At 42.4% G+C, this 23,888-nt stretch overlaps 1 protein-coding gene across 2 annotated transcripts in view; it reads left to right on the top strand.

Annotated features, from left to right (window-relative positions):
• The window catches only part of FKBP9 (FKBP prolyl isomerase 9), a 38,504-nt gene that overhangs the window by 9,331 nt on the left and 5,285 nt on the right, over nt 1–23,888 (top strand). Inside the window, exons 2-9 of one of the 2 annotated variants that reach the window (XR_006601378.1) lie at nt 3,029–3,174; nt 3,594–3,783; nt 4,430–4,575; nt 8,485–8,674; nt 14,414–14,559; nt 18,782–18,968; nt 22,691–22,836; nt 23,433–23,569. Coding sequence is in view for 1 of the 2 variants with exons in the window: in XM_004762644.3 (XP_004762701.3) it covers nt 3,029–3,174; nt 3,594–3,783; nt 4,430–4,575; nt 8,485–8,674; nt 14,414–14,559; nt 18,782–18,968; nt 22,691–22,836 (1,151 nt within the window). In the remaining variant the exon portion in view is untranslated. The remainder of the gene's footprint in view (nt 1–3,028; nt 3,175–3,593; nt 3,784–4,429; nt 4,576–8,484; nt 8,675–14,413; nt 14,560–18,781; nt 18,969–22,690; nt 22,837–23,432; nt 23,570–23,888) is intronic. The other variant, XM_004762644.3, reaches the window with a different exon arrangement.

The raw sequence follows: 23,888 nt of genomic DNA on the forward strand, positions 1-23,888 counted from the left end.
ATGAACTTGTGCCAGTTGTGCTGATGAGCACAGATTTACTCAGAACGACTTTATTTTTCCAGATGGTCAGTTTTAAGCCGGAGATAAGACTAGTCTTGCATTGTTAGTTTCTCACATATGTAAATTATAAACTCTTCTTTCAGAAAGGTGTATTTTTGTTTGTTTTTAGCACTTTGCTTAGGCAGTCAAATGAAGATATTAATATTGCAAGGAGCCAACAGTTTTTATATGCCAACTGGGGAAGGCCCTGCACTAGGAGGTGAAGGGTCAGATGGATGTGGGTTTTAGCATTTTCCCTCTTGGCTAATGTTGTGAGCTTGGGAGATTTTTTGACGCCAAGGAGCCCAAGTAGCAGCATCTACCTTGAAGTGTTGTGTGATGATTAAATGGGGATAGCATGTGGGAAAGCTTAGTTTGCCGCTGTGCCTGACACATAATAAACACTCTCTAAATGGTAGTTCTTATTAAAAACTCGTATTAAATTTGGGAACTATATTCAGGTTCCATGGATGGAAGACTAATTTATGAAGTGGTTTCCAGGCATTGCATTGTATCTGTATGCATATGCTCTGTACCTGGGATGTCTTTGAAGCTTCCAGTTCTGGTTCATTATTAATATAAACCCACCAGTGGGATGGTAGTCAGGGCATGGCAAGTCCCCAGCAAGTGAAATGAAAGAGCTGGCATTCCACGGGGCGGGTGTTTGTCCCTGGAGGTAGAGGATGGAGGTGTAAAGCTGTCTTGGCCTCAAAGCTGACCATGTGTTTTTGTCCTCTGGCTTGCTGACCTGAACTTGGAGTCTTGCTTTCTTTTCCCTGACCCTGCAAAAAAAAGGCTATTAAAATGAATTGTCTCTGCTCAGCAGAGAGCCTGCTTCCCTCTCTCTCTCTGCCTGCCTCTCCATCTACTTGTGATTTCTCTCTGTCAAATAAATAAATAAAATCTTAAAAAAAAAAAAAAAGGGGCGCCTGGGTGGCTCAGTGGGTTAAGCCACTGCCTTCGGCTCAGGTCATGATCTCAGAGTCCTGGGATCGAGTCCCGCATCGGGCTCTCTGCTCAGCAGAGAGCCTGCTTCCCTCTCTCTCTCTGCCTGCCTCTCCATCTACTTGTGATTTCTCTCTGTCAAATAAATAAATAAAATCTTAAAAAAAAAATGAATTGTAAAACTAGGAGGTAGAAGAAAAAAGGGGGCAGGTCTGAGGAAGCTGCCCTGATGGGTGGTGAAGTAGACTGCTCTTCTAAGCTATTTATTAGGAAAAATGAAGTAGTTATATGCCAAATGAAGGGCAGGACATCCTAATGAAGTCAATCCCAACAACTCTTTTTTTTTTTTTAAATAGATTTTATTTATTTATTTGAGAGGGACAGAGAGAGAGAGAGCATGGGTGTAGAGGGGCAGAGGGAGAGGGAGGGAGAGAATCTCAAGAAAACTCCAGGCTGAGCAGAGAGCCCAATGCTGGACTCCCTCCCACGACCCTGAGACCATGACCTGAGCCAGAATCAAGAGTGGGATACTTAACCAACTGAGCCATCCAGGCGCCCCTCAACAGTTCTTAATATTTTTTTTAAAAGATTTTATTTATTTATTTGACAGAGAGAGATCACAAGTAGGTGCAGGGAGAGAGAGAGAGAGAGAGAGGAGGAAGCAGGCTCCCTGCCGAGCAGAGAGCCTGATGTGGTACTCCATCCTAGGACCCTGAGATCATGACCTGAGCCGAAGGCAGAGGCTTAACCCACTGAGCCACCCAGGCGTCCATTTCTTAACATTTTCTGACATGAATATTATATTCAAAAATGATATTTGAAATATCATTTCAAAATGATTATTTTGAATTGTTGATCATTTGATTAAATGATCAAATATGATTATTTGAATAATCAATTAAGAATTAAACCACCTGAAATCCTCTACTCATAGATTACCATTGTTAATGTTTTATATATCACCTAGTGGATTTTTTCACATGCATCTATATATAAATTCAAAATGGAATGATTTTATACTGTGGCTCTGTAACCTGTACTTCTCTGTTACTGTGTATGTCCTTCTGTGCCAATGGATGTAAATATGGTATTTTTAAATGGCCATAAGACATTTTATTGTATGTCCTTGCATTAAATGCAACCAGTGCCATGCCTTTGAAATTTCTGTGTTCTTCCCAGTGTTTCATTATTATAAACCAAGCTCTGTAGTTATTTTTGTAAATACAGTGTTTGAATCTCTCTGGATATCTCTGCTAGCTTTTTTTTTTAATAGGCATAATCCACGCCTTAGACTTTTTATATCCTCCAAAGCACCTAGCACAGTCTCCTAATAGGCAAACCCTTGTTGGATGCAGAATTTGATATTAAAAAGGATGAGAGCATGGGTGTTAGCCACAGTTCCATTATTTATCTTCCAACCTAAGACCATCACCAGCCAGCCTTTAAATCACATATGTTTGTGATTTCAAGACCATATCAGACTTCCCATTACCTATAATAATTATAGTAATACTGACGTAAGTCTTGAGGCTTTCCGAGCACTTTTCAGATTGTAATATCATATAGATCTTGGGGTGGCTATTATTGTTACTCCCATTTTGCGGTAGAGGAAACAGTTTCAGAGAGTTTAAATATCCTTTATGCTACACCATGCTGTGTCTTTAACTTATAGACCTAAAGAAACAAAAGAACAATCAGGTTTATGTGTTAATTGGAGTGTTAGTATCTTATGTTGTTTTTAAATACCAGTGACATGGAAAAGGAATGAACTCTTTTAGTGAAAGTATTGGTAGCTACTTTGCAAAGTGATATATAAACAGGGTTACTTATCTAACTAGATTTGCTGGCCATATTCAAAGTAATAAAAAAATTCCAGCCCCACAAGTACTGTTAGTGAAGACCTTTCCTGTGCCAGTAACTCCTCTCTGGCTGTTTTTGGTTTCCAGAGCCCTCACTCTGTCCATGGGTACATTTTCACTGGTTGGTTTCACTAAGGGAAGGATTAACTTATACTTTTCTTTTTCTCTACCTCATGGATCTTCAGCTATGACAGAGACTCCACTTTCAACGTGTTTGTGGGGAAAGGACAACTGATTGCAGGCATGGACCAAGCTCTGGTTGGGATGTGTGTAAATGAGAGGCGTTTTGTGAAGATCCCCCCAAAGCTTGCCTATGGAAGTGAAGGAGTTTGTAAGTTCTTGTTCCGTGTTTGTAAACACATTTGCAGAAACAACCAGAACCTCTGAAGGGTATTCAGTCAGGCAGATCAGAGAATCTTCAGAAGCTTTAAATCGAGGACAATGAGAAGCAGTGAACACACACACACACACACACAAACAGAGCTAAAATTTCATCTTTGGTCCATTTCTTCTAGATGTGAAAGAAGTTGTTATTAGCATAGGTGTATTGAATGTCACCCTTGTTGAGAGGAGGACCAATTTTTTTTTTTCTCATTTCTTTCAATTTTATTTTGAGGAATGAGGGAGGGAGTGTGACCCATTTTGGAATTGTTCAGTGACTCCCTTGAACACCCGGGCAGCATCCTAGGTGTTTATTCATCAGGCCTGAATGGCAGCAGCTTCTCAGTGGGAATTCTCTTTGATTTTTAGCTGGTGTGATCCCCCCAGATTCAGTTCTTCATTTTGACGTACTTCTGATGGATATTTGGAATTCTGAAGATCAAGTTCAGGTTCACACTTATTTCACACCTCCCAGTTGCCCTCGGACCATCCAGGTGTCTGATTTTGTAAGGTACCACTACAATGGAACATTCTTGGATGGGACCCTGTTTGATTCAAGGTAAGTGCCACCATTCCAGATAACATCGAGATGCCCCTTAGTTCCTTCTTTCTCACCTGCTTTTTATGCACGTGGAGAAGCCAGAAGAGAGATTCTTCCCAATTTCCATTGTGCCAACTCCCTCACGCATGGCTTTTGGTTAATGTGTTATGCTCTGTAAAGCCAGAGTCCTCCAAATTTTAATACATTTTACAGGAATGTCAGAACAATGTTTATCTAAATTAACAGTGTCTTGGAAGCTCATCATTAAGTGAAGGGCCCTATTTCCAAGTAGGTTGATGCATTTTTAAAGTCCATTTTTATAGTTTTCCCATGGAAGAATGAGGGGAAGGCTGAATGTTTATGAAGCTATGGAAAAATGCAAGGAGTAAGGTGCTAAGGTAGAGAACAGCCAAGGGCTTAAGGGCTTTCCTGTTGTAGCGTATTTAGTTAGATAGAGTAGCAGGCCTGCTTTTGTTAATCACTGTGATTTAATTACACGACTTTTCTGCCGTCTTTGGGAACAAAGATCTAAAAATGCCTGTCATCAGGGATGGGTATAGTTTCACTATTTAGATGATAATTGGGTTCCTAAAGCCTTATTGAGGAATGAGTTGGAAACACCCTCAATAGCATGGAACTTTCCCCCTTTCTCATTGGTTTTCAGTCATAATCGCATGAAAACATATGACACGTATGTAGGCATTGGCTGGCTGATTCCTGGAATGGACAAAGGGCTGTTGGGGATGTGTGTGGGGGAAAAGCGCATCATCACCATACCTCCTTTTCTGGCCTATGGAGAAGAGGGAGATGGTAAGTCTTTCTCATTCTTTTTTTTTTTTTTTTTTTTAAAGATTTTTTATTTATTTATTTGACAGAGAGAGATCACAAGCAGGCAGAGGCAGGCAGAGAGAGGGGAGGAAGCAGGCTCCCTGCTGAGCAGAGAGCCCGATGCGGGGCTCGATCCCAGGACCCTGAGATCATGACCTGAGCCGAAGGCAGCGGCTTAACCCACTGAGCCACCCAGGCGCCCCAGTCTTTCTCATTCTTCAAGCTGCTCTCATCTGTCTTTTTTTTTAAGATTTTATTTATTTATTTATTTTAAAATATTTTATGTATGTATTTGAGAGAGAGAGAGAGAGGGTGAGAGAGCACAAGCAGGGGCTCCCTGACACAGGGCTCGATCCTAGGACTCTGAGACCATGACCTGAGCCGAAGGCAGATGCTTAACCCACTGAGCCATCCAGGTGCCCCTTAAGATTTAATTTTAAGTAATCTCTATACCCAAGGTGGGCCCCCCCAACTCATGACCCAAAGATCAAGAGTCGCGTGCTCTTCCAACTAAGCTGGACAGTCGCCCCTCATCTGTCCTTATATTTTTATTGCTGTCATTAATTCAGCTTACCACATGAAACCTGCCAGATGTTTTGGTCTAGACTTACACTGTCCAATATAATAGCCACTAGCAACATGTGGCTGTTTATAGTTAAATTTAAAAATAAACTAAAATTAAGTAAAATTGAAAATTCTGTGCCTTAGCCACACTGCCACACTTCATGTACTTTAGAGTCACATGTTGCTGAGGGCTGCTGTCCCGGGCAGTGCAGGTACAGAGCATTTCCATCACTGTAGAAAGTTCCGTTGGGCTATGGTAGTTTAAATCATCTACCTCTCATCACTGAATTGTGGAAACTTCCACTTATTCATGGTCATTGGCGTTCATAAGTAAAGCATCTGCCACTGCCTCATAAGCTGTAACCTTACGCAGCCTCTCCAGCCTGCATTTTCCCATCTGTGAAATGAGATTTAAACTAGAAAGTCCAAATGTTGTAGATCTCAAGGTAGAAATTTAACACGATGTCAGGTTTGCCATTTCCATCCCCCCCGCCCCTGATTTGTATCTCCAGGTTGGGTTTTACCTGCGACATTCGTTCCCTGTGGGCAGATGCAAAGCCTCATGTTAGAAAAAGCATGAATTCAAACTAGTGTCCCTTTTTTTTTTTTAAGATTTTATTTATTTATTTGACACAGAGAGAGAGATTACAAGTAGGCAGGCGGGGGCGGGGGGAGCAGGCCCCCTGCTGAGCAGAGAGCCTGATTCGGGGCTCGATCCCAGGACCCTGAGATCATGACCTGAGCCGAAAGCAGAGGCTTAACCCACTGAGCCACCCAGGCGCCCGAAACTAGTGTCCTTTTTTGAAGGAAGAAAACAGAATGATGGCTGGTAAATGGCATTTTGCGGTTACTCATATTTTAATTGCAGGCATATTTAATCACACTGACAGGCTAACACAACAAAGAGAACCTCCTGGCGTTTAAACAAGCAGGTATATGTAGTTAAGAATTGAAATGGAAATATGATGCATTTTTTACTGACGGTGACATTTGTTATACTGACTGTATAATAAGTTTAACCAACTTATAATAACCCTACCATAATGTTTTCCGAGCTATGTTCCCTGGCACTCTATGTCTACAGTACCGGAGCAGAGAGGAGGAAACGGGGCTCAGCCTTCTCCCCTCTCCACCTCCTCTTTTATTGCTGGGGATCTCCAGACAGTCCCTTCAAAAAGCAGGGGTGGGGATTCCTTGCTAAAAGAAAAATAAAATGTGAAAACAACTGCTGTAAATACATCTTCATTCTCGGTTCCCCAAGACATGTTGTTATTCTGATTGATACTCTAGTGGTCTCGTCCTTAGTCAGTGCAAGTCCATTTCCCTTGGCTCTCACATCCTTTCGATGTCATCCAGATGCATACCTCATATATAATAAAACTAGATGCCTGGCCTAATTTGAGGAATATTATTTACTTATTTTAAATAAAAACTGTGTTAAATATTTGAGGGAAGCAGTTTATTTGAAATAGTTATTATTTACTACTTTAATACTGTACTCAGGTATCCAGGAATAAATTTATTTATTTATTTATTTATTTGCTTGTTTGTTTATTTATTTTAGAGAGGGTCGGGAGGGGCAGAGGGAGCAGGGGATTGGTGGGGAGAGAATCTTAAGCAGGCTCCACACCCTGTGCCGAGCCTGACTCGGGTTCAGTCTCACAACTCTGAGATCATAACCTGAGCAAAAATCAAGAGTCAGACATTTAACCAACTGAGCCACCCAGGCGCCCCAGGTATAACTTTACATAGGAGAATTGTATGGTATGGTATGGAAATTATATCTTGATAAAGTTGTTATTAAAAAACCAATATTCAATTAGTCCATGATAACGCTAGAAAAATTTAAATTCTGGAGTTACTTTTAAGGTTTTCTTTTTTCTCCTAAATTAAAAAATACATAAAAGTACAAAAGATTCCTATTCTATCACACACACATACCCATTCACACACTTAGGGGATTGACCACACCTTACATTCCACAGGCTGACTCAGCAGCTGCTTTCCGAAGATTGCATTATTCCCTTGAGGGGAAGGAGGAGGGGTGGGCTCTGCCAAAGAGCCGGTTGAAGAAACTCAGGCTTAGTATGCTGTGTCATTCACTCGCCCAGGCCTACTCCTTTGCAAGGTTTAACAAATGGCAAGTAAGAGTGTTGAGATAGGTGGTTTGTCAGTTAACTTCCTTTATCTCAAGGGACTGAATTGAATTATTTATTGGTTGACGTTGATCTTTGCTTGATGAGTTCGTACCCAATAGTCTCTTCATGTAGATTATCATTTTGTAGATGTTCATGAAGTCCCCACTGTTGGGAGTATCCAAAAGAAGCAGTACCATCCCAAAGTTAGAAGCAATTTGATGACTTATATTTTGCGTTATGGGTGCCATTTTGCCCCCTCTCAGCTAGGTTTTTTGTTTTTTGTATTTTGGTTTTTTTTGACAGAGATCACAAGTAGGCAGAGAGGCAGGCAGAGAGAGGGAAGCAGGCTCCCCACTGAGCAGAGAGCCTGAAGCGGGGCTCCATCCCAGGACCCTGAGATCACGACCTGAGCCGAAGGCAGAGGCTTCAACCCACTGAGCCACCCAGGCGCCCCACCTCTCGGCTAGTTTTAATTTTATTTATCTCCTGTTTTGGAGGCACTTAATAAACTGAATTTTGCAGTTTGCCTTTTCAAAAAAATTGGTGGCTGGTTCCAGAGAACAAGTCTATGTAGTATTCTGTAGAACCAGGTCCAAGGTTTAGAATTTATGCCTTTAAATGTATGATTTGCATTTGTACATAAACAGAAGCCCACAGAGGCATGTATTTGGGTTTTCATATGGGTTCATAACCACCCACATAGAGCCTTGATTTGTCAGCAGAAGCAGACAATATGGTTGTAGTAGTCTCGCATGTCATTAATATCGGTTTGCTCCTTTTTCTGAAGAAGTCAGGCTTCAAATTATATTCGCCAGTGCATGGTTGGGCACCATGGACACAGTGGTGACAGAACATAGCTGGACCACCCAACGTGTGAAAGAACATTTCTTTCCTCAACTTGGAAACTTCAAGGAATGAGTAATACCAACACAGTGGGAATTGAGTTGTAGTTAAAAGTACTTCTTATGGGCGCCTGTGTGGCTCAGTTAAGCATCAGCCTTTGGCTCAGGTGACGATCCCAGGGTCCTAGGGTTCAGAGTCCTTGCTCAGCATGGAGCCTGCTTTTCCCTCTGCCTGCCTCTCCCCCTGCTTGTACTCTCTCTCTCTAACAAACGCATAAAACCTTAAAAAAAAAGGGCTTCCTAAATCTTGTTTCTTGATTTCATCTTCTTCCTCCATTCTACTCTAGGGAAAGACATTCCTGGACAGGCATCTCTGGTGTTTGATGTTGCATTACTGGACCTCCATAACCCCAAGGATGGCATTTCCATTGAGAACAAGGTAGTCCCAGAAAACTGTGAGCGGCACAGTCAAAGTGGGGACTTTCTCAGGTATCATTACAATGGCACCCTTCTGGATGGCACCTTCTTTGATTCCAGGTAAGGAAACAACTGGAGCCTTCACTCATCAGAACATCTTCTACCTATGGCTGGACCATGATCTGAATACTCTGTCAATGCTGATTTGTAGTTAGTATTTTCATCTCCAACATATCTTTGTTTTCTGACATTGAATTCCTTCAGAGGCTGTTAGAACGGTCTCCTTCTTGGGGTCTGTGGGGAATAAGTCTGCAGGAAAACAGAGGAGTGACTCAGCCTCTACTCCCACCATCCCCCACACTGTGCTCCACCATCCAAATGTGCAGCCAGCTATGGGATCCACAATGGGAAGTGGCCAGAACCGAGGCCTGGTTGGTAGGATGAGAAGAGAACGGACTTGGTGCCAGGAAACCTGGGTTCTTGTCCTGGTGTGTGGTGACTTTGCATGACATTTGACCTCCCTGCTCTTCAGGGTTTTCCTCCTGTAACTGGTACCTTTCCCAGAAATGGTTAAAGAGATAAGGTATGTAAGACTACTCTATAACATAACATGGGGGAGGGGGGGGGAGTGCTCTGTGAACTTCAGAGGCTACTGGAGGAGTTGGGCTGTGTGCTTCCAGCTCCCATCCCGCTGTGGAGGTGAATTACCGTGCCACTGTTGTTACTCACTGTCCTGGTTTGCTTCTGAGGCTTCCGCAGCTGCGAAGGTGGCTGGGGCAGGTGGCTTGCTCTGTCTTGCTCCTTCAAGTGGCACAAGCTCTTTGGAAACCACCTCCTCAGCTTCCTGTGGAGCAAACAGGTAGTGACAGCAGCCTACCTGTCTCCCTGAGGTTGTAATTTCAAATTTCTTCCATCACCTGAAAACATCACAGAAGAATTTTTATATTGCATTGTTTTGTTTGAATGATGTATCTTTCCTATTCTTAGGGTCTCCTCTTTTACAATTTTCACCTGATTTGGGGGAAAAATAATAGTCACATGATTCAAAATTAAAACTAAGTGTGGATTAAGATATCTTCTATTACCCACCCCTGCCTACCTGACATCTCCCTCTCTCCTAGCCACTGGGAATTAACTACTTGCCTTTATGTATGTATGTATGTATGTGTGTATGTATATATGTATGTATGTAAGCTTTATACCCGATGTGGAGCTTGAACTCATGACCCTGAGATCAAGAGTTGCATACTCTACCTACTGAGCCAGGCAGGCACTCCTAAAATTAACCACTTAAAAAAAAAATTTTTTTTTTAAAGATTTTATTTATTTGACAGAGAGAGAGAGAAGAGCACAAGCAGGCAGAGTAGTAGCAGGCTCTCCGCGGAACAGAGAGCCCAATGTGGGACTCGATCCCAGGACACTGGGATCATGACCTGAGCAGAAGGCAGATGCCTAACCGACTGAGCCACTCAGGTGCCCCTTAACCACTTTTCTTAATAAGTTTCTTTTTTATTCCTCCACTGTGTGGATTTTTTTCTAATGCAGATATAAACAACTATGGATGTTATCTTATTTCTCCCCTTTATAGTGTATAGTGTATAGTATACAGAATACACTACTCTGCCTCTTGCTTCTTTTTTTTTTTTCCACCTTGGCATTTTCCCATATTAATATATAGAGAGACAGCTCAGGGCTTTATCTCAGAGTTGTGAGTTCAAGCCCCCAGTGGGGTCCATGCTGGGCATGGAGCCTACTTAATAAAAAATACACACACACACACACACACACACACACACACACACGGAGAGGAATTATTTATACTTTATGTCTGCCTAGTGTTTCATTGGGTGAATATTCCAAATTTATTTAACTATTCTCCTACTGATGAACATTTGTCTTTATTCTTTTTCTACTACAGAAAATATTCAGTGTGTGTGTGTGTGTGTGTTATTAGTTGTTACTTGTGAGCTTGGTTCTGTCCATTATTCCCTGGAATTCTATTAATTATATTAAATTAATTAAATTAAAATTTTAAAAATCTACTAATTAAAAGACCATTTTTTCTAGTGTACACCAGATTTCTTTCCATAGGAAAAGAACCATGGGGCACCTGAGTGGCTCAGTCAGTTGGCTCTTGATTTTAGCTCAGGTTATGATCTCAGGGTTGTGAGATCAAGGCCCAAGTTGGGCTCTGTGCTCAGCAGGGAGTGTGCTTGAGATTCTCTCCCTCCCTCTCCCTTTGCCCCTCTTCCCATAGTCTCTCTTTGTCTCTCTCCCAAATAAATAAATTCATCCTTAAAAAAAATTAAGGAGGGTTGACTGGGTGGCTCAGATGGTTATGATCCCAGCGTCCTGGGATGGAGCTCCACATCAGGCTCTTGGCTCAGTGGTGAGTCTGCTTCTCTCTCTCCCTCTGCCTCTCCCCCTGCTTGTGCTTTCTCTCTCTCTCTATCTTTCTGTCTCAAATAAATAAATAAAATCCTTAAAAAAAATGTTGGGGCACCTGGGTGGCTCAGTCATTAAGTATCTGCCTGCAGCTCAGGTCGTGATCCCAGGGTCCTGGGCTCCCTGCTCAACAGGAAGCCTGCTTCTCCCTCTCCTACTCCCTCTGCGTGTGTTCCCTCTCTCACTGTGTCTCTCTCTGTCAAAAAATAAATAAAATCTTTCAAAAGTTAAAAAAAATATTATTTATTAAAATTTCTATTTTAAAAAGTATTGTGTTCTTGGGTGCCTGGCTGGCTCAATCAGTAGAGCATTTGACTCTTGATCTCAGGGTTGTAAGTTCAAACACCATGTTGGGCATAGAGCCTACTCAAAAAAAAGTTTTATGTTCTTATTGTATAAGTGAAACAATACAAAGGTGTATTATAATGTAATAATTTAATAAATTTAATAAAATGTAATAATTTCCCATTAACCTCTTTAGCCATAAATATTAATAACCTTCCAAAGTGTCTCTCCGTGTTCATAAATCTTTCATGTTTAAATCTTCAATCCATCTGGAATTTATTGTGGTATTCAGTGTGACAATAAGGATCTAACTTTATGTCTTTCCAGATGGTTAGTTAGTTTTTCAAACACCATTTACTGAAAACTGTTTTTCCCTCACTCATCTAAAATGACTTTTTTTTAAAAGATTTTAATTTTTTAAAAGATTTTATTTATTTGTTTGACAGAGAGAGAGAGTGAGAGAGGGAACACAAACAGGGGGAGTGGGAGAGGAAGAAGCAGGCTTCCTGCTGAGCAGGGAGCCCAGCGAGGGGCTCGATCCCAGGACCTTGGGATCTGACTCAAGGTGAAAGCAAACACTTAATGACTGAGCCACCCAGGCGCCCCAAGATTTTAATTTTTTAAAAGTAATCTCTATACCTGGTGTGGGGCTTAAACTCGGATACTCCCCTCTCTGTGGGAGCCAGTATTTTTAATTTCATAGGTCTTTCGCACATATAGAGTGAAATACATTCTCTCAGTTTAATTTTTTGCAGGAATAAGAGCCTGTTATATCCTGTACCTTCCAAACACCATTTTTAAGTTTTGTGGGGTTTTTTCTTTTTTCTTTTTTCTTTCTTTTCTTTTCTCTTCTTTTCTTTTTTTTTTTTTTTTTTTGAGATAATCTCTACCTACAATGTGGGGCTCGAATCTGAGATCAGGAGTTGCATGCTCTCCTGAGTCAGCATAATAAAACATAATTTTATTTATTCATTCATTCATTTAAAATATTTATTTATTTATTTTAGAGAGAGTGAGCACAAGTTGGGGAGGGGCAGAGGGAGAGAGAGAGAGAACCAGACTACCTGCTGAGCATGGAACCTGCTGGGGGCACAAATGTCATGACCTCGAGACCATGACTTGAGGTGAAATCAAGAGTCGGTTGCTCAACAGACTGAGCCATCCAGGTCCCCTCAAAATATCATTTTAAATTGGTTCTTTTTCCCCAGATAAATTTTTGAGTCCCTTTCCTCCCCCATACATGGTGTTCATATTTTGTTTGGAATTGTTTCAAAATTCATAAATTAGTTTGGGGGAGCACTGACAGCTTTCTAGTTTTCAGTTTTCCCACTGGGGAACATGATGGTTTCCCATATAAATCTTCTTTTAAAGTTATTCAAAGTTCTCTATATTTTATGGCCACTCTGCTCCTTCGTTCTTGTTTTCTGAGGCTCTTTCCTGCCTCTTGGCCTTGGCCTCACTGTGCAGTGCTTTCCCCTGTGCAGATCCTGCCTCCTCAGTGTCCACTGTCTCCCCAAACCCCATGGAACCTTTGCTGTTTCACCCAGTGGCTCAGACTTCTCTGGGGCACCTGCCATCTCCCACTGCTTAGTGTCTCTCTATAAGGGACCCCATCTGGGAGGAGTTTTCCTCTTTCCTGAATGTCTGGTCGTAGGGTGTACTCTGGTGATGATCTCCAGAGAGCTAGTAACCTGGGGAACCATGAGGCTGGCTCATGGTGAGAGGATGCTAGGGAGCCAAGCCTGCCTTCCTCGGCTGTGTTCTCCTCCTGGCCCTCCTGGCCCATGTGAGGGGCTGAGTGCTGGAACTCCACAATGTGGCGGAAAGGATATTTCTCCATAGTCTCTTCTGGGGTGCTATGTAGATTATCGTCTTCCTGGGTGAGGAGAATCATCTGTTACTGTCATTTTTCATGGCCCTTAGCCTTGTGTTTGGTCTCTGAGGGCTACTGAGGAGGCACAGCCCCTCACAGCTCGGTCTTCTCATCCCCCTGTCCCCAGTTAGCTGGCTGTCTTCTCTGAGGCAGTCATCCTTTGGCCGTGTTTGAGGTAATGGCGAAACGGACTGGCTCTTTCAGGACAGGCTTCTTGCCACATGAGTGCAGATCACTGTGGTTCAGACTTTGGTAGGAGACGTGGCATATTAAATTTTATTATTTTATTCTAGAAACATCTGGCTTTGGGGAATTGATTCCTGTCCTCACCAAACTCACAGGAATCAGATTCAATTGGCAGCTTATAAAAAGGCTGGATCTCTCCACTGAGCAGAATGCTTGGGCCTCCTGCCAGTGGCACTTGGGAAACCCAAGTATCTCACCAGAAGGTGGCTTGGTGAGGAGGGATTACAGTAAGAAGAGTCATCCAGGCTCTGGTGGGGACTGCAGAGTTAAATTGTATGTGTATGTATATATATATATATATATATATATATACACACACACACACACACACACACACACACACACCCAACACACACACATACATGTTTATATATATAAAATATATATATGTATATAATGTATATTATATACACACACAACACACACATATGTGTGTATATATGTATATAATGTATATTATATATATAATATATATTATAATGTATATTATATACACATATATATACATACTGTGTATGTGTGTTGTGTGTGTGTGTGTATTACTTTTCTAGCAATCCAAATATTCATGTCTCATATATACAGATATTCTTTTCTTTAGATACTGGAGACATTGTCCTTGGGACACATTCTTAGTTTCTAGTAAGAGCCACCCTGGATGCCTTTTTCATTAATTTGACCTGGTTACCAAGCATAGTCCAATGTACAGTAGTTGCATATCTGTGTGGTTGCTTCTTGTCACGTGCATCCCATCCATAACCTGACCAAACCAGAGGGATGGAGGGCTTGTTTCTAGGAGTGTTTTTGTACATGGCCGCTCCTGCTCTTCTCTGTGTGTGTGTGAGTTCTTGGGAATGTGTGTTCTCAGGAGAGCCTGTTTCCTCACATTCTAAGTTTCAGCCTATTCCGGGTTCTGGAGTCCTCTGTCTTCCTGTTGTCTTGTTGTGCTGACTAGCATACCCAGCTGCTGTGGTGTTGCTTGTGAGGAATTTCTTTCTTTCCTTCTTTTCTAGCTACTCACGGAACCGCACCTTTGACACATACATTGGGCAGGGCTACGTGATTGCTGGCATGGATGAAGGTCTACTTGGTGTTTGCATCGGAGAGAAGCGGAGGATTGTGGTCCCACCTCACCTTGGCTATGGAGAGGAAGGTAGAGGTGAGTTCTGGCTGCTTCCAGGCAATTTTGGTTCTTGAGAGCCAAAATGTGGAAGCCAAAAGTCCCATTACAGACTTGAATGTCCAATATCTTTGGTTTCTAGAGATGGTCTATTCTTTCTTCTTGTCTCCGGTGCCCATTTTCTTATTTGAAAATTCTTAGACCTATGCCAAAGTTGAAAGAACTCTGAGATGAACTATTAGATTCATCAACTGTTAACATCTTGCTGTATTTATCGTCTCTATCTAATTATAGTTTTCTGGGGTTTTTTTGAGCCATTTGAACATCTATTGCAAACCACCCCCTTTTTGGTCTTTGGTCTCTAACAGTTTTATTGAGGTGTAATTTATATGCCATAAAATTTACTCATTTTAAATGTACAGTTCAGTGACTTTGAAAGATTTATTTATTGATATTTAAAGAGAGAGAGCATGAGCTGGGAGGGGCAGAGGGAGAGAGAATCTCAAGCAGACTCCATGCTGAGTACAGAGCCCAGCATAGGGCTTGACTTCATGACCCTGAGAGCATGACCTGAGCCGGAACCAAGAGTTGGATGCTTAACCGACTGTCCCAACCAGCATCCCCAATTCAGTGACTTTTAGTAAATGTAGTGAGTTGGGTAACCATCACCTTAAGCCAATTTTAGAACACTTTTGTCACTCTAATAGCAACCCCCCTTTTATTTATTTATTTATTTATTTATTTATTTAAGATTTTATTTATTTGTCAGAGAGAGAGAGAGCGCGCGCACAAGCAGGGCGAGTGGCAGACAGAGGGAGAGGCATCCTGTCCACTGAGCAAGGAGCCCAGTGTGGGACTGAATCCCAGGACCCTGGGATCATGACCCAAGCCGAAGGCAGATGCTTAACCAACTGAGCCACCCAGGCGTCCCAGCAACCCCCCTTTTAAACATTATACAAATGATATGTGCTGACTTCAGAAAAAAGAAAATGTAGATAATGAAAGAAAACAAAAATCTCCCTTAGTCCCTCCATGTAGGAATAAACATTGTAACATGGTAGGTGGAATAGTGGCCCCAAATATGTCCCCGTCCTATCCACAGAACCTGTGGATATGTTGCCTTACCCAGTGGAAGTGATTTTATGGATGTGATTAAGGTGAGGGTTGTGGGGTGGGGGGTTATTCTGAGTCATCCAGGTGGCCTTGAGGTGCTTACAAGAGCCTATGTAAGAGGGAAGCAGGAGATCAGAGAGAGGAGAAAATGCTAAGCTGCTGGCTTGGAAGTTGGATGAAGGGGCCACAGGTCAAGGAATGAGGAGGGCAGCTACAGGGAGCTGCAAAAGGTGAGGAAACAGATTCTACCCCGAAGCCTCCAAAAGGAAAGCATCCCTGCCAACACCTTGAATTCAGTCTTTGGACCCTCCAGAGTTATGAGAATAAATGTGCATTGCTTTAAACCACCAAATTTGTAGAAATTTGTTATAGTAACAATAGGAAACTAATACAACCATGAAGTGAAAATACACATTCACCTACACTGATAAATACAATAGATTCCTTTTCTTTTTTTTTTTTTTTTCTTTTTTAGCGTAAACTCTGCCTCCAGTGTGGGGCTCAAACTCACCATCCCGAGATCAAGAATCACGTGCTCTATGACTGAGCCAGCAAGGGGCCCCATTAAAGGTCTGATCTATAAAGCCATAGCAGGTCACAACTTAAGACATAGTCAACAGGCCTTGCTTCTTGTCCTGTTTTTGTCTTGATGCTCCACTGTTTTGTATCACGTAAACTTCTACTCAAATACATACAGAAATAGACAAATGCTTTCTGAGCATTCGTGTTTTCTAAGCCCTCAGGATTAATCCTTCGTTTCTCTAAAAATAATGTATTGATGGAAAACATTTGCTGAAATTATTTTTTTCCTTTTGGCTTTCTATCAAGTATGAGACAGAGCTCTGCAAAGAATTATATAAGGCTCTGGGAAACATCTGAAGACTCATAAATTCTGTGGCTAAGAGGCTGCTTCATCTCAAATTATATGTTGTTGTGAGGGCAGGGACACTCTGACAGGTACCCCCCAGATGCTCTTGCACAGGGCTGGGGAGGGCACCTCTGTCTTCTTTGGATTAGCATCTCTCTGCCCTCTTTGTGGGGTTTGCATAGGACCTAATGTTAATCCCTCAGGGACTGACCCCAGAATGGTGTCAAGACACGGAGTACATACCATGGGGCTAAGCACACAGTAAACATTCAATAAATATTTGTGGAAGGAATGAAATTCTGGGCTCTCCATGGGGTTCTGCAGCTCCATTCTTGGCATTTCATTTTGTGGAGGCCATTTTTCCCTGCAGGACTGGTAGAAGGGAGGGAGTAGGCCTTCTGGAAAGCTCTGGGCCTCTCTGCTGTCTACTCTGTTCCACAGGGTCCGCTCTGAAGTTAGGATGCTTGATTGTGTCTGCAGCCCTGAAGGGAAGAATGGATTCTGTCCAAGGGGTTGTCCTTGTTTTGTATCCCCCAACTTCCAGATTACCTTCTAAGCACTCTTAGATTGGGAATATAGGATTATCATGAGAACTAAATAAATAAGTACACAGAAAGCACTTAGAAGTGTTCTTAGTACTTAATAAGCATCCGCTGTGTGTGTGTGTGTGTGTGTGTGTGTGTGTGTGTGTGTTAGAGGAACCAAGAAATGGACACAGAAAATTATGTGTGGCAGGGGTGGGAGGTAGGTACTATTAGTGTTCACACATCTTTATCTGAATTCTTTCTATAGCCATCCTGTTTTCTTGAACAAAGTCTATTTGAGTTGGCTTTTTTTTTTTTCCAAAGATTTTATTTATTTATTTGACAGACAGAGATCAGAAGTAGGCAGAGAGACAGGCAGAGAGAGAGGGAGGAAGCAGGCTTCCCGCCGAGCAGAGAGCCTGATGCGGGGCTCGATCCCAGGACCCTGAGACTATGACCTGGGCCGAAAGCAGAGGCTTTAACCCACTGAGCCACTCAGGTGCCCCTGAGTTGACTTTTTATCTGTAAAATGTTAATGGAAGTATTATACATCCTTATTCTAAGAATGGTAATTTTTTAAAAAGATTTATTTATTTATTTTGGAGAGAGAATCACGCAGGAGTGGCAGAGAGAGAATCTCAAGCAGACTCCCCACTGAGTGGCGATCCCTAAGCAGGGCTTGATTCCATGACCCATGAAGTCATGATCTGAACTAAAACCAAGAGTCAGATCCTTAACTGACCAAGCCACCCAGCCGCCCCTACGTAACACTATTACAAAGTTTTACATTTAAACTTTTCTGAAATGATCTGGGGGCACGTCAAACAGCTGATGCATATGTTTAACGAGTTCCCCTGCCCCTCGCCAGCCCCCTGAGCTGTCCTTAAATTCATGGAGCATCTGCTAATCCTGGGTTTACAGTAATCCCCGACAAGGTGACTGCAGGGATTTAATGAGAGAGTGTAGGGGTGCTGGCTGGTTCTGTCCGTACAAATTGCAACTCTTGGTCTTGTGATTGTGAGTTCAAGCCCCTTGTTGGGTGTGGAGATTACTTAAAATTAAAATCTTTTAAAAAATGAGAGAGTGTATGTGAAAAATACTTCTGTAAACTGTAAAACATTATTCAGATGTGAGGTAATGTTTTCAAAAGTGGAGATGATGGAAAAGAAAACTATACTCATAATTTTGTGTAGAAGAGTTGGGATGTGTTGTAAAGTACTTCGTGAACTGTTAGGTATACTATATCATAAGGGGTGTGTATAGGCCAGTTTTGGCTGGGAGTTTCTCCCGTGTAACGTTTCTGTTAGCTTAGTTTCTCTTGCACAACAATGGGGGAGTGGAGTGAACCTTCCCTCTACAGCAGATTTTCTCATCTCCCATCTTACTTCTGTAGGAGCCAGGTGAGCCTAAATTTGGCTGAGCTAATTTCCTTGTCTGTGATGAACTCAGTATACATCTTTCAGGCTCAGCGATCCCATCCATGGGCAGTAGTTCATCCTCTTGAATTGTAGTCCAAACTGTGTTCTTAACTGGCTGTGTGATCCTGGGCAACTCTGTGCCTCGGTTTCCCCAGGAGGGTTAGGATACTTCTAATGGCCCTTCCAGCTTCAGTCTCCCACTGTTCTCTAGGTTTTCCTGTCTAGATCCCTGTATTTCTCACTGAAGGTCTGTGGGGACAATCCCTGGTGACACTGGGGAGGCACATGTGCTGCTGCTTCAAGGACTCACTCATTCATTTCCTGTGTCTGACCTTTAGGGAATATCCCTGGTTCAGCCGTGCTGGTGTTTGACATCCATGTGATTGACTTCCACAACCCTTCTGACTCCATCAGCATCACCTCCCACTATAAGCCTCCTGACTGCTCCGTGCTGAGTAAGAAGGGGGATTACCTCAAGTATCACTACAATGCCTCGCTTCTGGATGGGACTCTGCTGGATTCCACGTAAGGGCCACTGGGGATGGTAGGGGAGTAAGCCTGGAGGATAACAGCTGTAGGTTCCCAAGATTCTCCTTTTCTTTTTGTCAGATACTGGTTGAGGGCCTTTCTCTCCATGCTTCTTCACTGCTCAGGTGCATTATTCTAAAAGTTCCCTACGCATAATACCACTTTGCTCCTGTGAAATTGTCTTTCTGAAAAAAACAGATGTCATTTTATAACGGCCGTCCTTAAAAATTAACCCACAACTACATTACAAACTCTACAGTCTGGTGCATTAGGCTCTACATGTCAGCTCCATTCTGCTTGACTGATCTCATCTTCCGTTAGGGCCCATCTTTTGCCTCATAGGGCTGCCGGGTGCAGTGGTGCAAGATGTGCACTGCTTAAACCCTTCCTTTTGGCCAACTTCTGCCTTGGCTAAAATGTCCTCCCTTTTTGCAAAGTCTTTCCTTAATTCCTAGGAAGAACCAGCTGCTCCCATTTCTGTGTCTCATAATGTTTTAAGTTATTATTTTTATTAGCAAAACATAGTTATTTGTTTTTAGTTATTTATTATTGTTTCCATCTCTGTTGCTGTCTGAATATCTTAGAGAAACCCAACACGTTTATTCATATTTTTGTTCCTTACACCTAGCGCAGAGTATAGCACACAGGGAGCATTTTATAAATGTTAATTGATCGAAGTGAATCTGAAATTTTATTAATAGGGATCAACAGTAAATCAACAATAAACGAGTATCATTGGCCAATTTTGGTAAAAAGTTTTGCTTCTTATGTTTCTGAATCTTCAGATGTAGTTGTAAGTTAGTAAAATATTATGTTCTCTGGGAAAGAAACATTTTCAGCCTTCCTTTATATTTTTATTTTAGTACGTCCATTTTCAAACTGAGCCTGACTTAGATTCCTAAGTTTGGGCTGGGGAGAAAGAAGGGCTTCATATAAATATGAGTTGCTGCATTAATGCTGCATGAGGAGGGCCTCTCTCTCTCCCACCTGCCCCTCTGCCTTCTAGCTTCAGGTGACATTGTGGGTGGCTGGCAAGAGCCAGACATGGAGACAGAGCCCTAGGGACACGTTCTTGATAATATTCTCTTTGGTGCTTCAAGATCCTGTGTATTAATACATTTAGTGTTTTTCATCTGATCTAAAATGTGTTGATTATTAGAAGTATCGTGTTTTATGTATCTCAGAGAAAGTAAAAGTTAACATGCTGTTGATGATAAAGTGTATCGCAATTACAGGGATGTTAAAATGTGAACATAGGTGCATTATAGAATCAATGAAATACGTACTAGCTTCCGGGGCTCAGGTTTACAAGGATCCCCTTTACAACCAACCTCCTTGCATTCATATTAGAAGGCTTTGGAGGGCAGTGGAGAAGAAGCATGGCTTGTTGCTTGGGGGGTCAAGCAAGCTTATGCATGTGAAAATGGTCCACAAGGTTAGAATCGTCTGTGAGGTCAGTGGTTTGCAGTCACTGCTCTTGCTAATGTTCATGTTCTTGTCTGGTGCTCCTGCTCCAGGGCAGGGGTGAGGGGAAGTGGGGGGTGGAAAATGAACAAAGGAATTCCCGCTCAGGGGGTTCAGGATATGCTTCTCTTGTAGGGTGGGGAGAATCGGCCTTCCTGCCTTCTAATGTTTGGTGGATTCACAACATTCCTACAGAGTATCCGGGAGCCATGTGATGTTCCTTCCTCTCCCCAGACTCCATTCTAGACCATGAGAGTCATTTGCGTTCCGTGTAAATCCACACTGAAGAGTAACATCCGGCATCCCTGTGGTCTGTTCCGGGTGTAAGCTGCAAGATGATGGGAAAATGGGATGTATGGTGGGTGTGTGCCTCCTGTGTGTGGGGGAGGGAGGGGAGACCTGCTCCCACCCCCAAGCTGTCCACGGGCTCGTAAGCAAGGAAGCAGGTGCTGCTGTGGGTGCTTTTGCTCAGCGCTGAGAGAGGCTGGCCGCTGAGAGGGTGGAGGCAAATGTGGGCAAAGAGCCAGAGAGCGCGGCTGGCAAGTGGGAAACAGGAAGCTTGCAGTGGATGGGAAGCTGGGAATGCACAGAAGGAATGAGGAGAATGTCAGAGAAGAACTGGCCAATAAATAAATAAATGAATAAATGAATAAAAGGTTGATCTGAGGGAGAAGAATTCCTGGGGCATTCAGAGGTGACACATGAAAGCAAAATGTTCGCTTGGAGGATTTTCTCAGTGTGTGTTTAAATTGGCCTCAGAGAGGAAGAATAAACCCTTGTTATTTGACAATTAAATGAGTTTTTTGAATATTCTGTAAGACTTTGAAACAGAGTTGTCCTGTGGGAAGTCGCCAAGGGTCCCTGGAGAAAGGCAGTGTGAGGGTGTCTCTGTGCTGCCAACAAAGGAGGAATTGTGTGGGAGGCGGGACAGAGGACGTCCTGCTCCCTCCCACAGGCCGTGGGCCAAGGCGTCCTGTGCCAGAGTTGGCTTTGTTTTGACTTTGTCCCAGGTAGGACCAATGCAAACCCTGTTTGCATTTGGTGGGTGCCTGACAACCAGCCTGGCCGTGGGAACCAGATTGAGATGGAAGGTGGTGGTAGCCCTGCCCCCAGGGGAGGCTGGGGAGCTTGAGAAAGGGATGTGAACCCAAAGGGGCTGTGCCTTCCTGCTGTCACCACCTGGTACCGGGCATCAAGGGGACTCCCAGATACTGGGGAGGCTTTTCTTCGTTGCTACTGAAGAATAGCCCCATTGTTTATCTTTAGGAAGTGGTAGAAAGTAGTAGTGCCATATGTTTGGAAAGAGATTTATTTTCAATAGTGATTGAGGTGATTATTTATGTGGGTTTCATAGCGACTGTGGACATCAAGGATAATTTAAACCATGGCTGAGGTTAAACTTCCAGTTATTTTTCTAAAATCAAAAACTATTACAGACATAAGTGCTCCACACACTGAAGGCCGTACACTTACTGAGCTCTTTACACTTTTCTTCTTGGTGCCAGCAGAGAATATTATTTACTACTGAGACTACCCCTGTGAGATGGCTGTTACTATTTCCAGTTTCTAGATGGGAAAATGGGAGGATTTTATTTCTCAGGGTCCCGTTAAGTGGCAGAAGCAAGATTTAAACACAGGTCTTGCTAAATCCAAAACCCAGAGTCTATTATGTGTTTTTCAAATTCTCAAGAAAATTCCTTACTGGGATATTGATTAAAGTATAGAGAAGTGTTCTAAGAGCAGTCCAAAGGACTTCTTTTTTCCTGGAATCATTGAGAAGTGGGTTCCCACCATGACATCCCATCACCCCTGAGTACTTTAGTGCGCATTTCCTACAAATGTGGACATTCTCCTGCATAATCTAACACATACTTTATAACCAGAAAGCTAACACTGGTATGTTACTATCTTTTAATCCTCAGACCCCACTTAAGTTTTGCCAGTTGTTCCCATAAGGTCTTTTACAGCAAAAGGATCCCATTCAATATGCTCCAGTGCTCTGGAATGGCTCCTCGGACTTCCCTTGATTTTTCTTGATGCTTTTGAAGATCACATTTTCATTGTTTTGCAGAATTTTGCATTATTTTTGTAGTTTCTTAATTTGGGCTTGTCTGCTATTTTCTCCCGATTAGACAGCGGTTTTGTATCTTTGGCAGAAAGATCACAGAAGAGACGTAGATGTGCTCTCACGAAAACGCTTTCAACTACCAGTGGGTTGATGACCTAACCAGGGGTTCTTCTGTTTCATTTTTCAGGTGGAATTTAGGCAAGACGTATAATATTGTTTTGGGATCTGGACAAGTTGTGTTGGGAATGGATATGGGTCTCAGAGAGATGTGCGTTGGAGAGAAACGGACAGTGATCATTCCACCCCACCTGGGCTATGGGGAGGCAGGCGTGGGTGAGTAAGCAACAGCATTATGGGATGTCTGGGGCATGTACACAGCCTGAATGTTGTGCTTTGGGGGGTGCCATATTTAGAACCACAATATGCTTCTTCCATTTAAAACCCAAAGAATCAGGGCTGCCTGGCTGGCTCTACTGACGGATATACAGCTCTTAATCTTGGGGTTGTGAGTTCGAGCCCCACAGTGGGTATAGAGAGTACTTAAAATCTTAAAAAAAAGAAACTTAAAAAACCCCCAAAGAACCTCTGGGTTTATAATTAATATCATTAATTAATATTATAATATATAATCATAATATTATATTATATATAATTAAAATATATTTATTGTGGATAAAATATAATATTAATACTATAACATGTGATAATATAATAATTAATATCATGAGTTAATACTTAAATTTAGCATCTTTGTTTAAAGAGTCCTGTGAATTCAGTGTTAATGTCTTGTTAATGCCCCACACCTCCTTAAGAAAGCAGGAGTTTTTGTGAAAAAAGCCTTGGGTGTTCAAAGCCATGTGTGGGAAATGTCTGAAGGAGCTTTACAGGTGATTTGTCTTAAGTGAAGCTGAGGCTTCCTTCTGGAACAGGTTCCTGGGACAGTGGAATGCTACAGGACTTCACTTTTCACTTCTGCTGAACTTGTAAGCTATCTGTGAAGATTTCCTTTTGGAAGAGATGAGTTTCAGGTTCTGGAAATACTGGCTTTACCTTGCCCTCACAGCTGGTATGGTGTACTTCATGATTTGGGCCAAAATGAGTCTTACACATAGGGGATTTGGGGACTCACCTTCTTCAGTGTTTTATGCTCCTACTCTCTGGAGTGGGGAAGTAGAGATGGGAAGTGCTAACTTATAAAAGAGATAACACTTTGGATTGATTTTCTCTTTTTTACAATTTTTAAATAATTGTAAAAATACTGCCTGTTGGGATGTCTGGCTTGCTCGGTCCACAGAGCGTGTGACTCTTGATCTCAGGGTCCTGAGTTTGAGCCCCATGTTGGGTGTAGAGCTTCCTTTAAAAAAGACAAAGACCGAAAAACCCCA

The sequence above is a fragment of the Mustela putorius genome, unplaced genomic scaffold, assembly GCF_011764305.1.
Source record: "Mustela putorius furo isolate JIRA1106 unplaced genomic scaffold, ASM1176430v1.1 tig00003845_pilon_pilon_pilon, whole genome shotgun sequence".
Classification (NCBI taxonomy): Eukaryota; Metazoa; Chordata; class Mammalia; order Carnivora; family Mustelidae; genus Mustela; species Mustela putorius.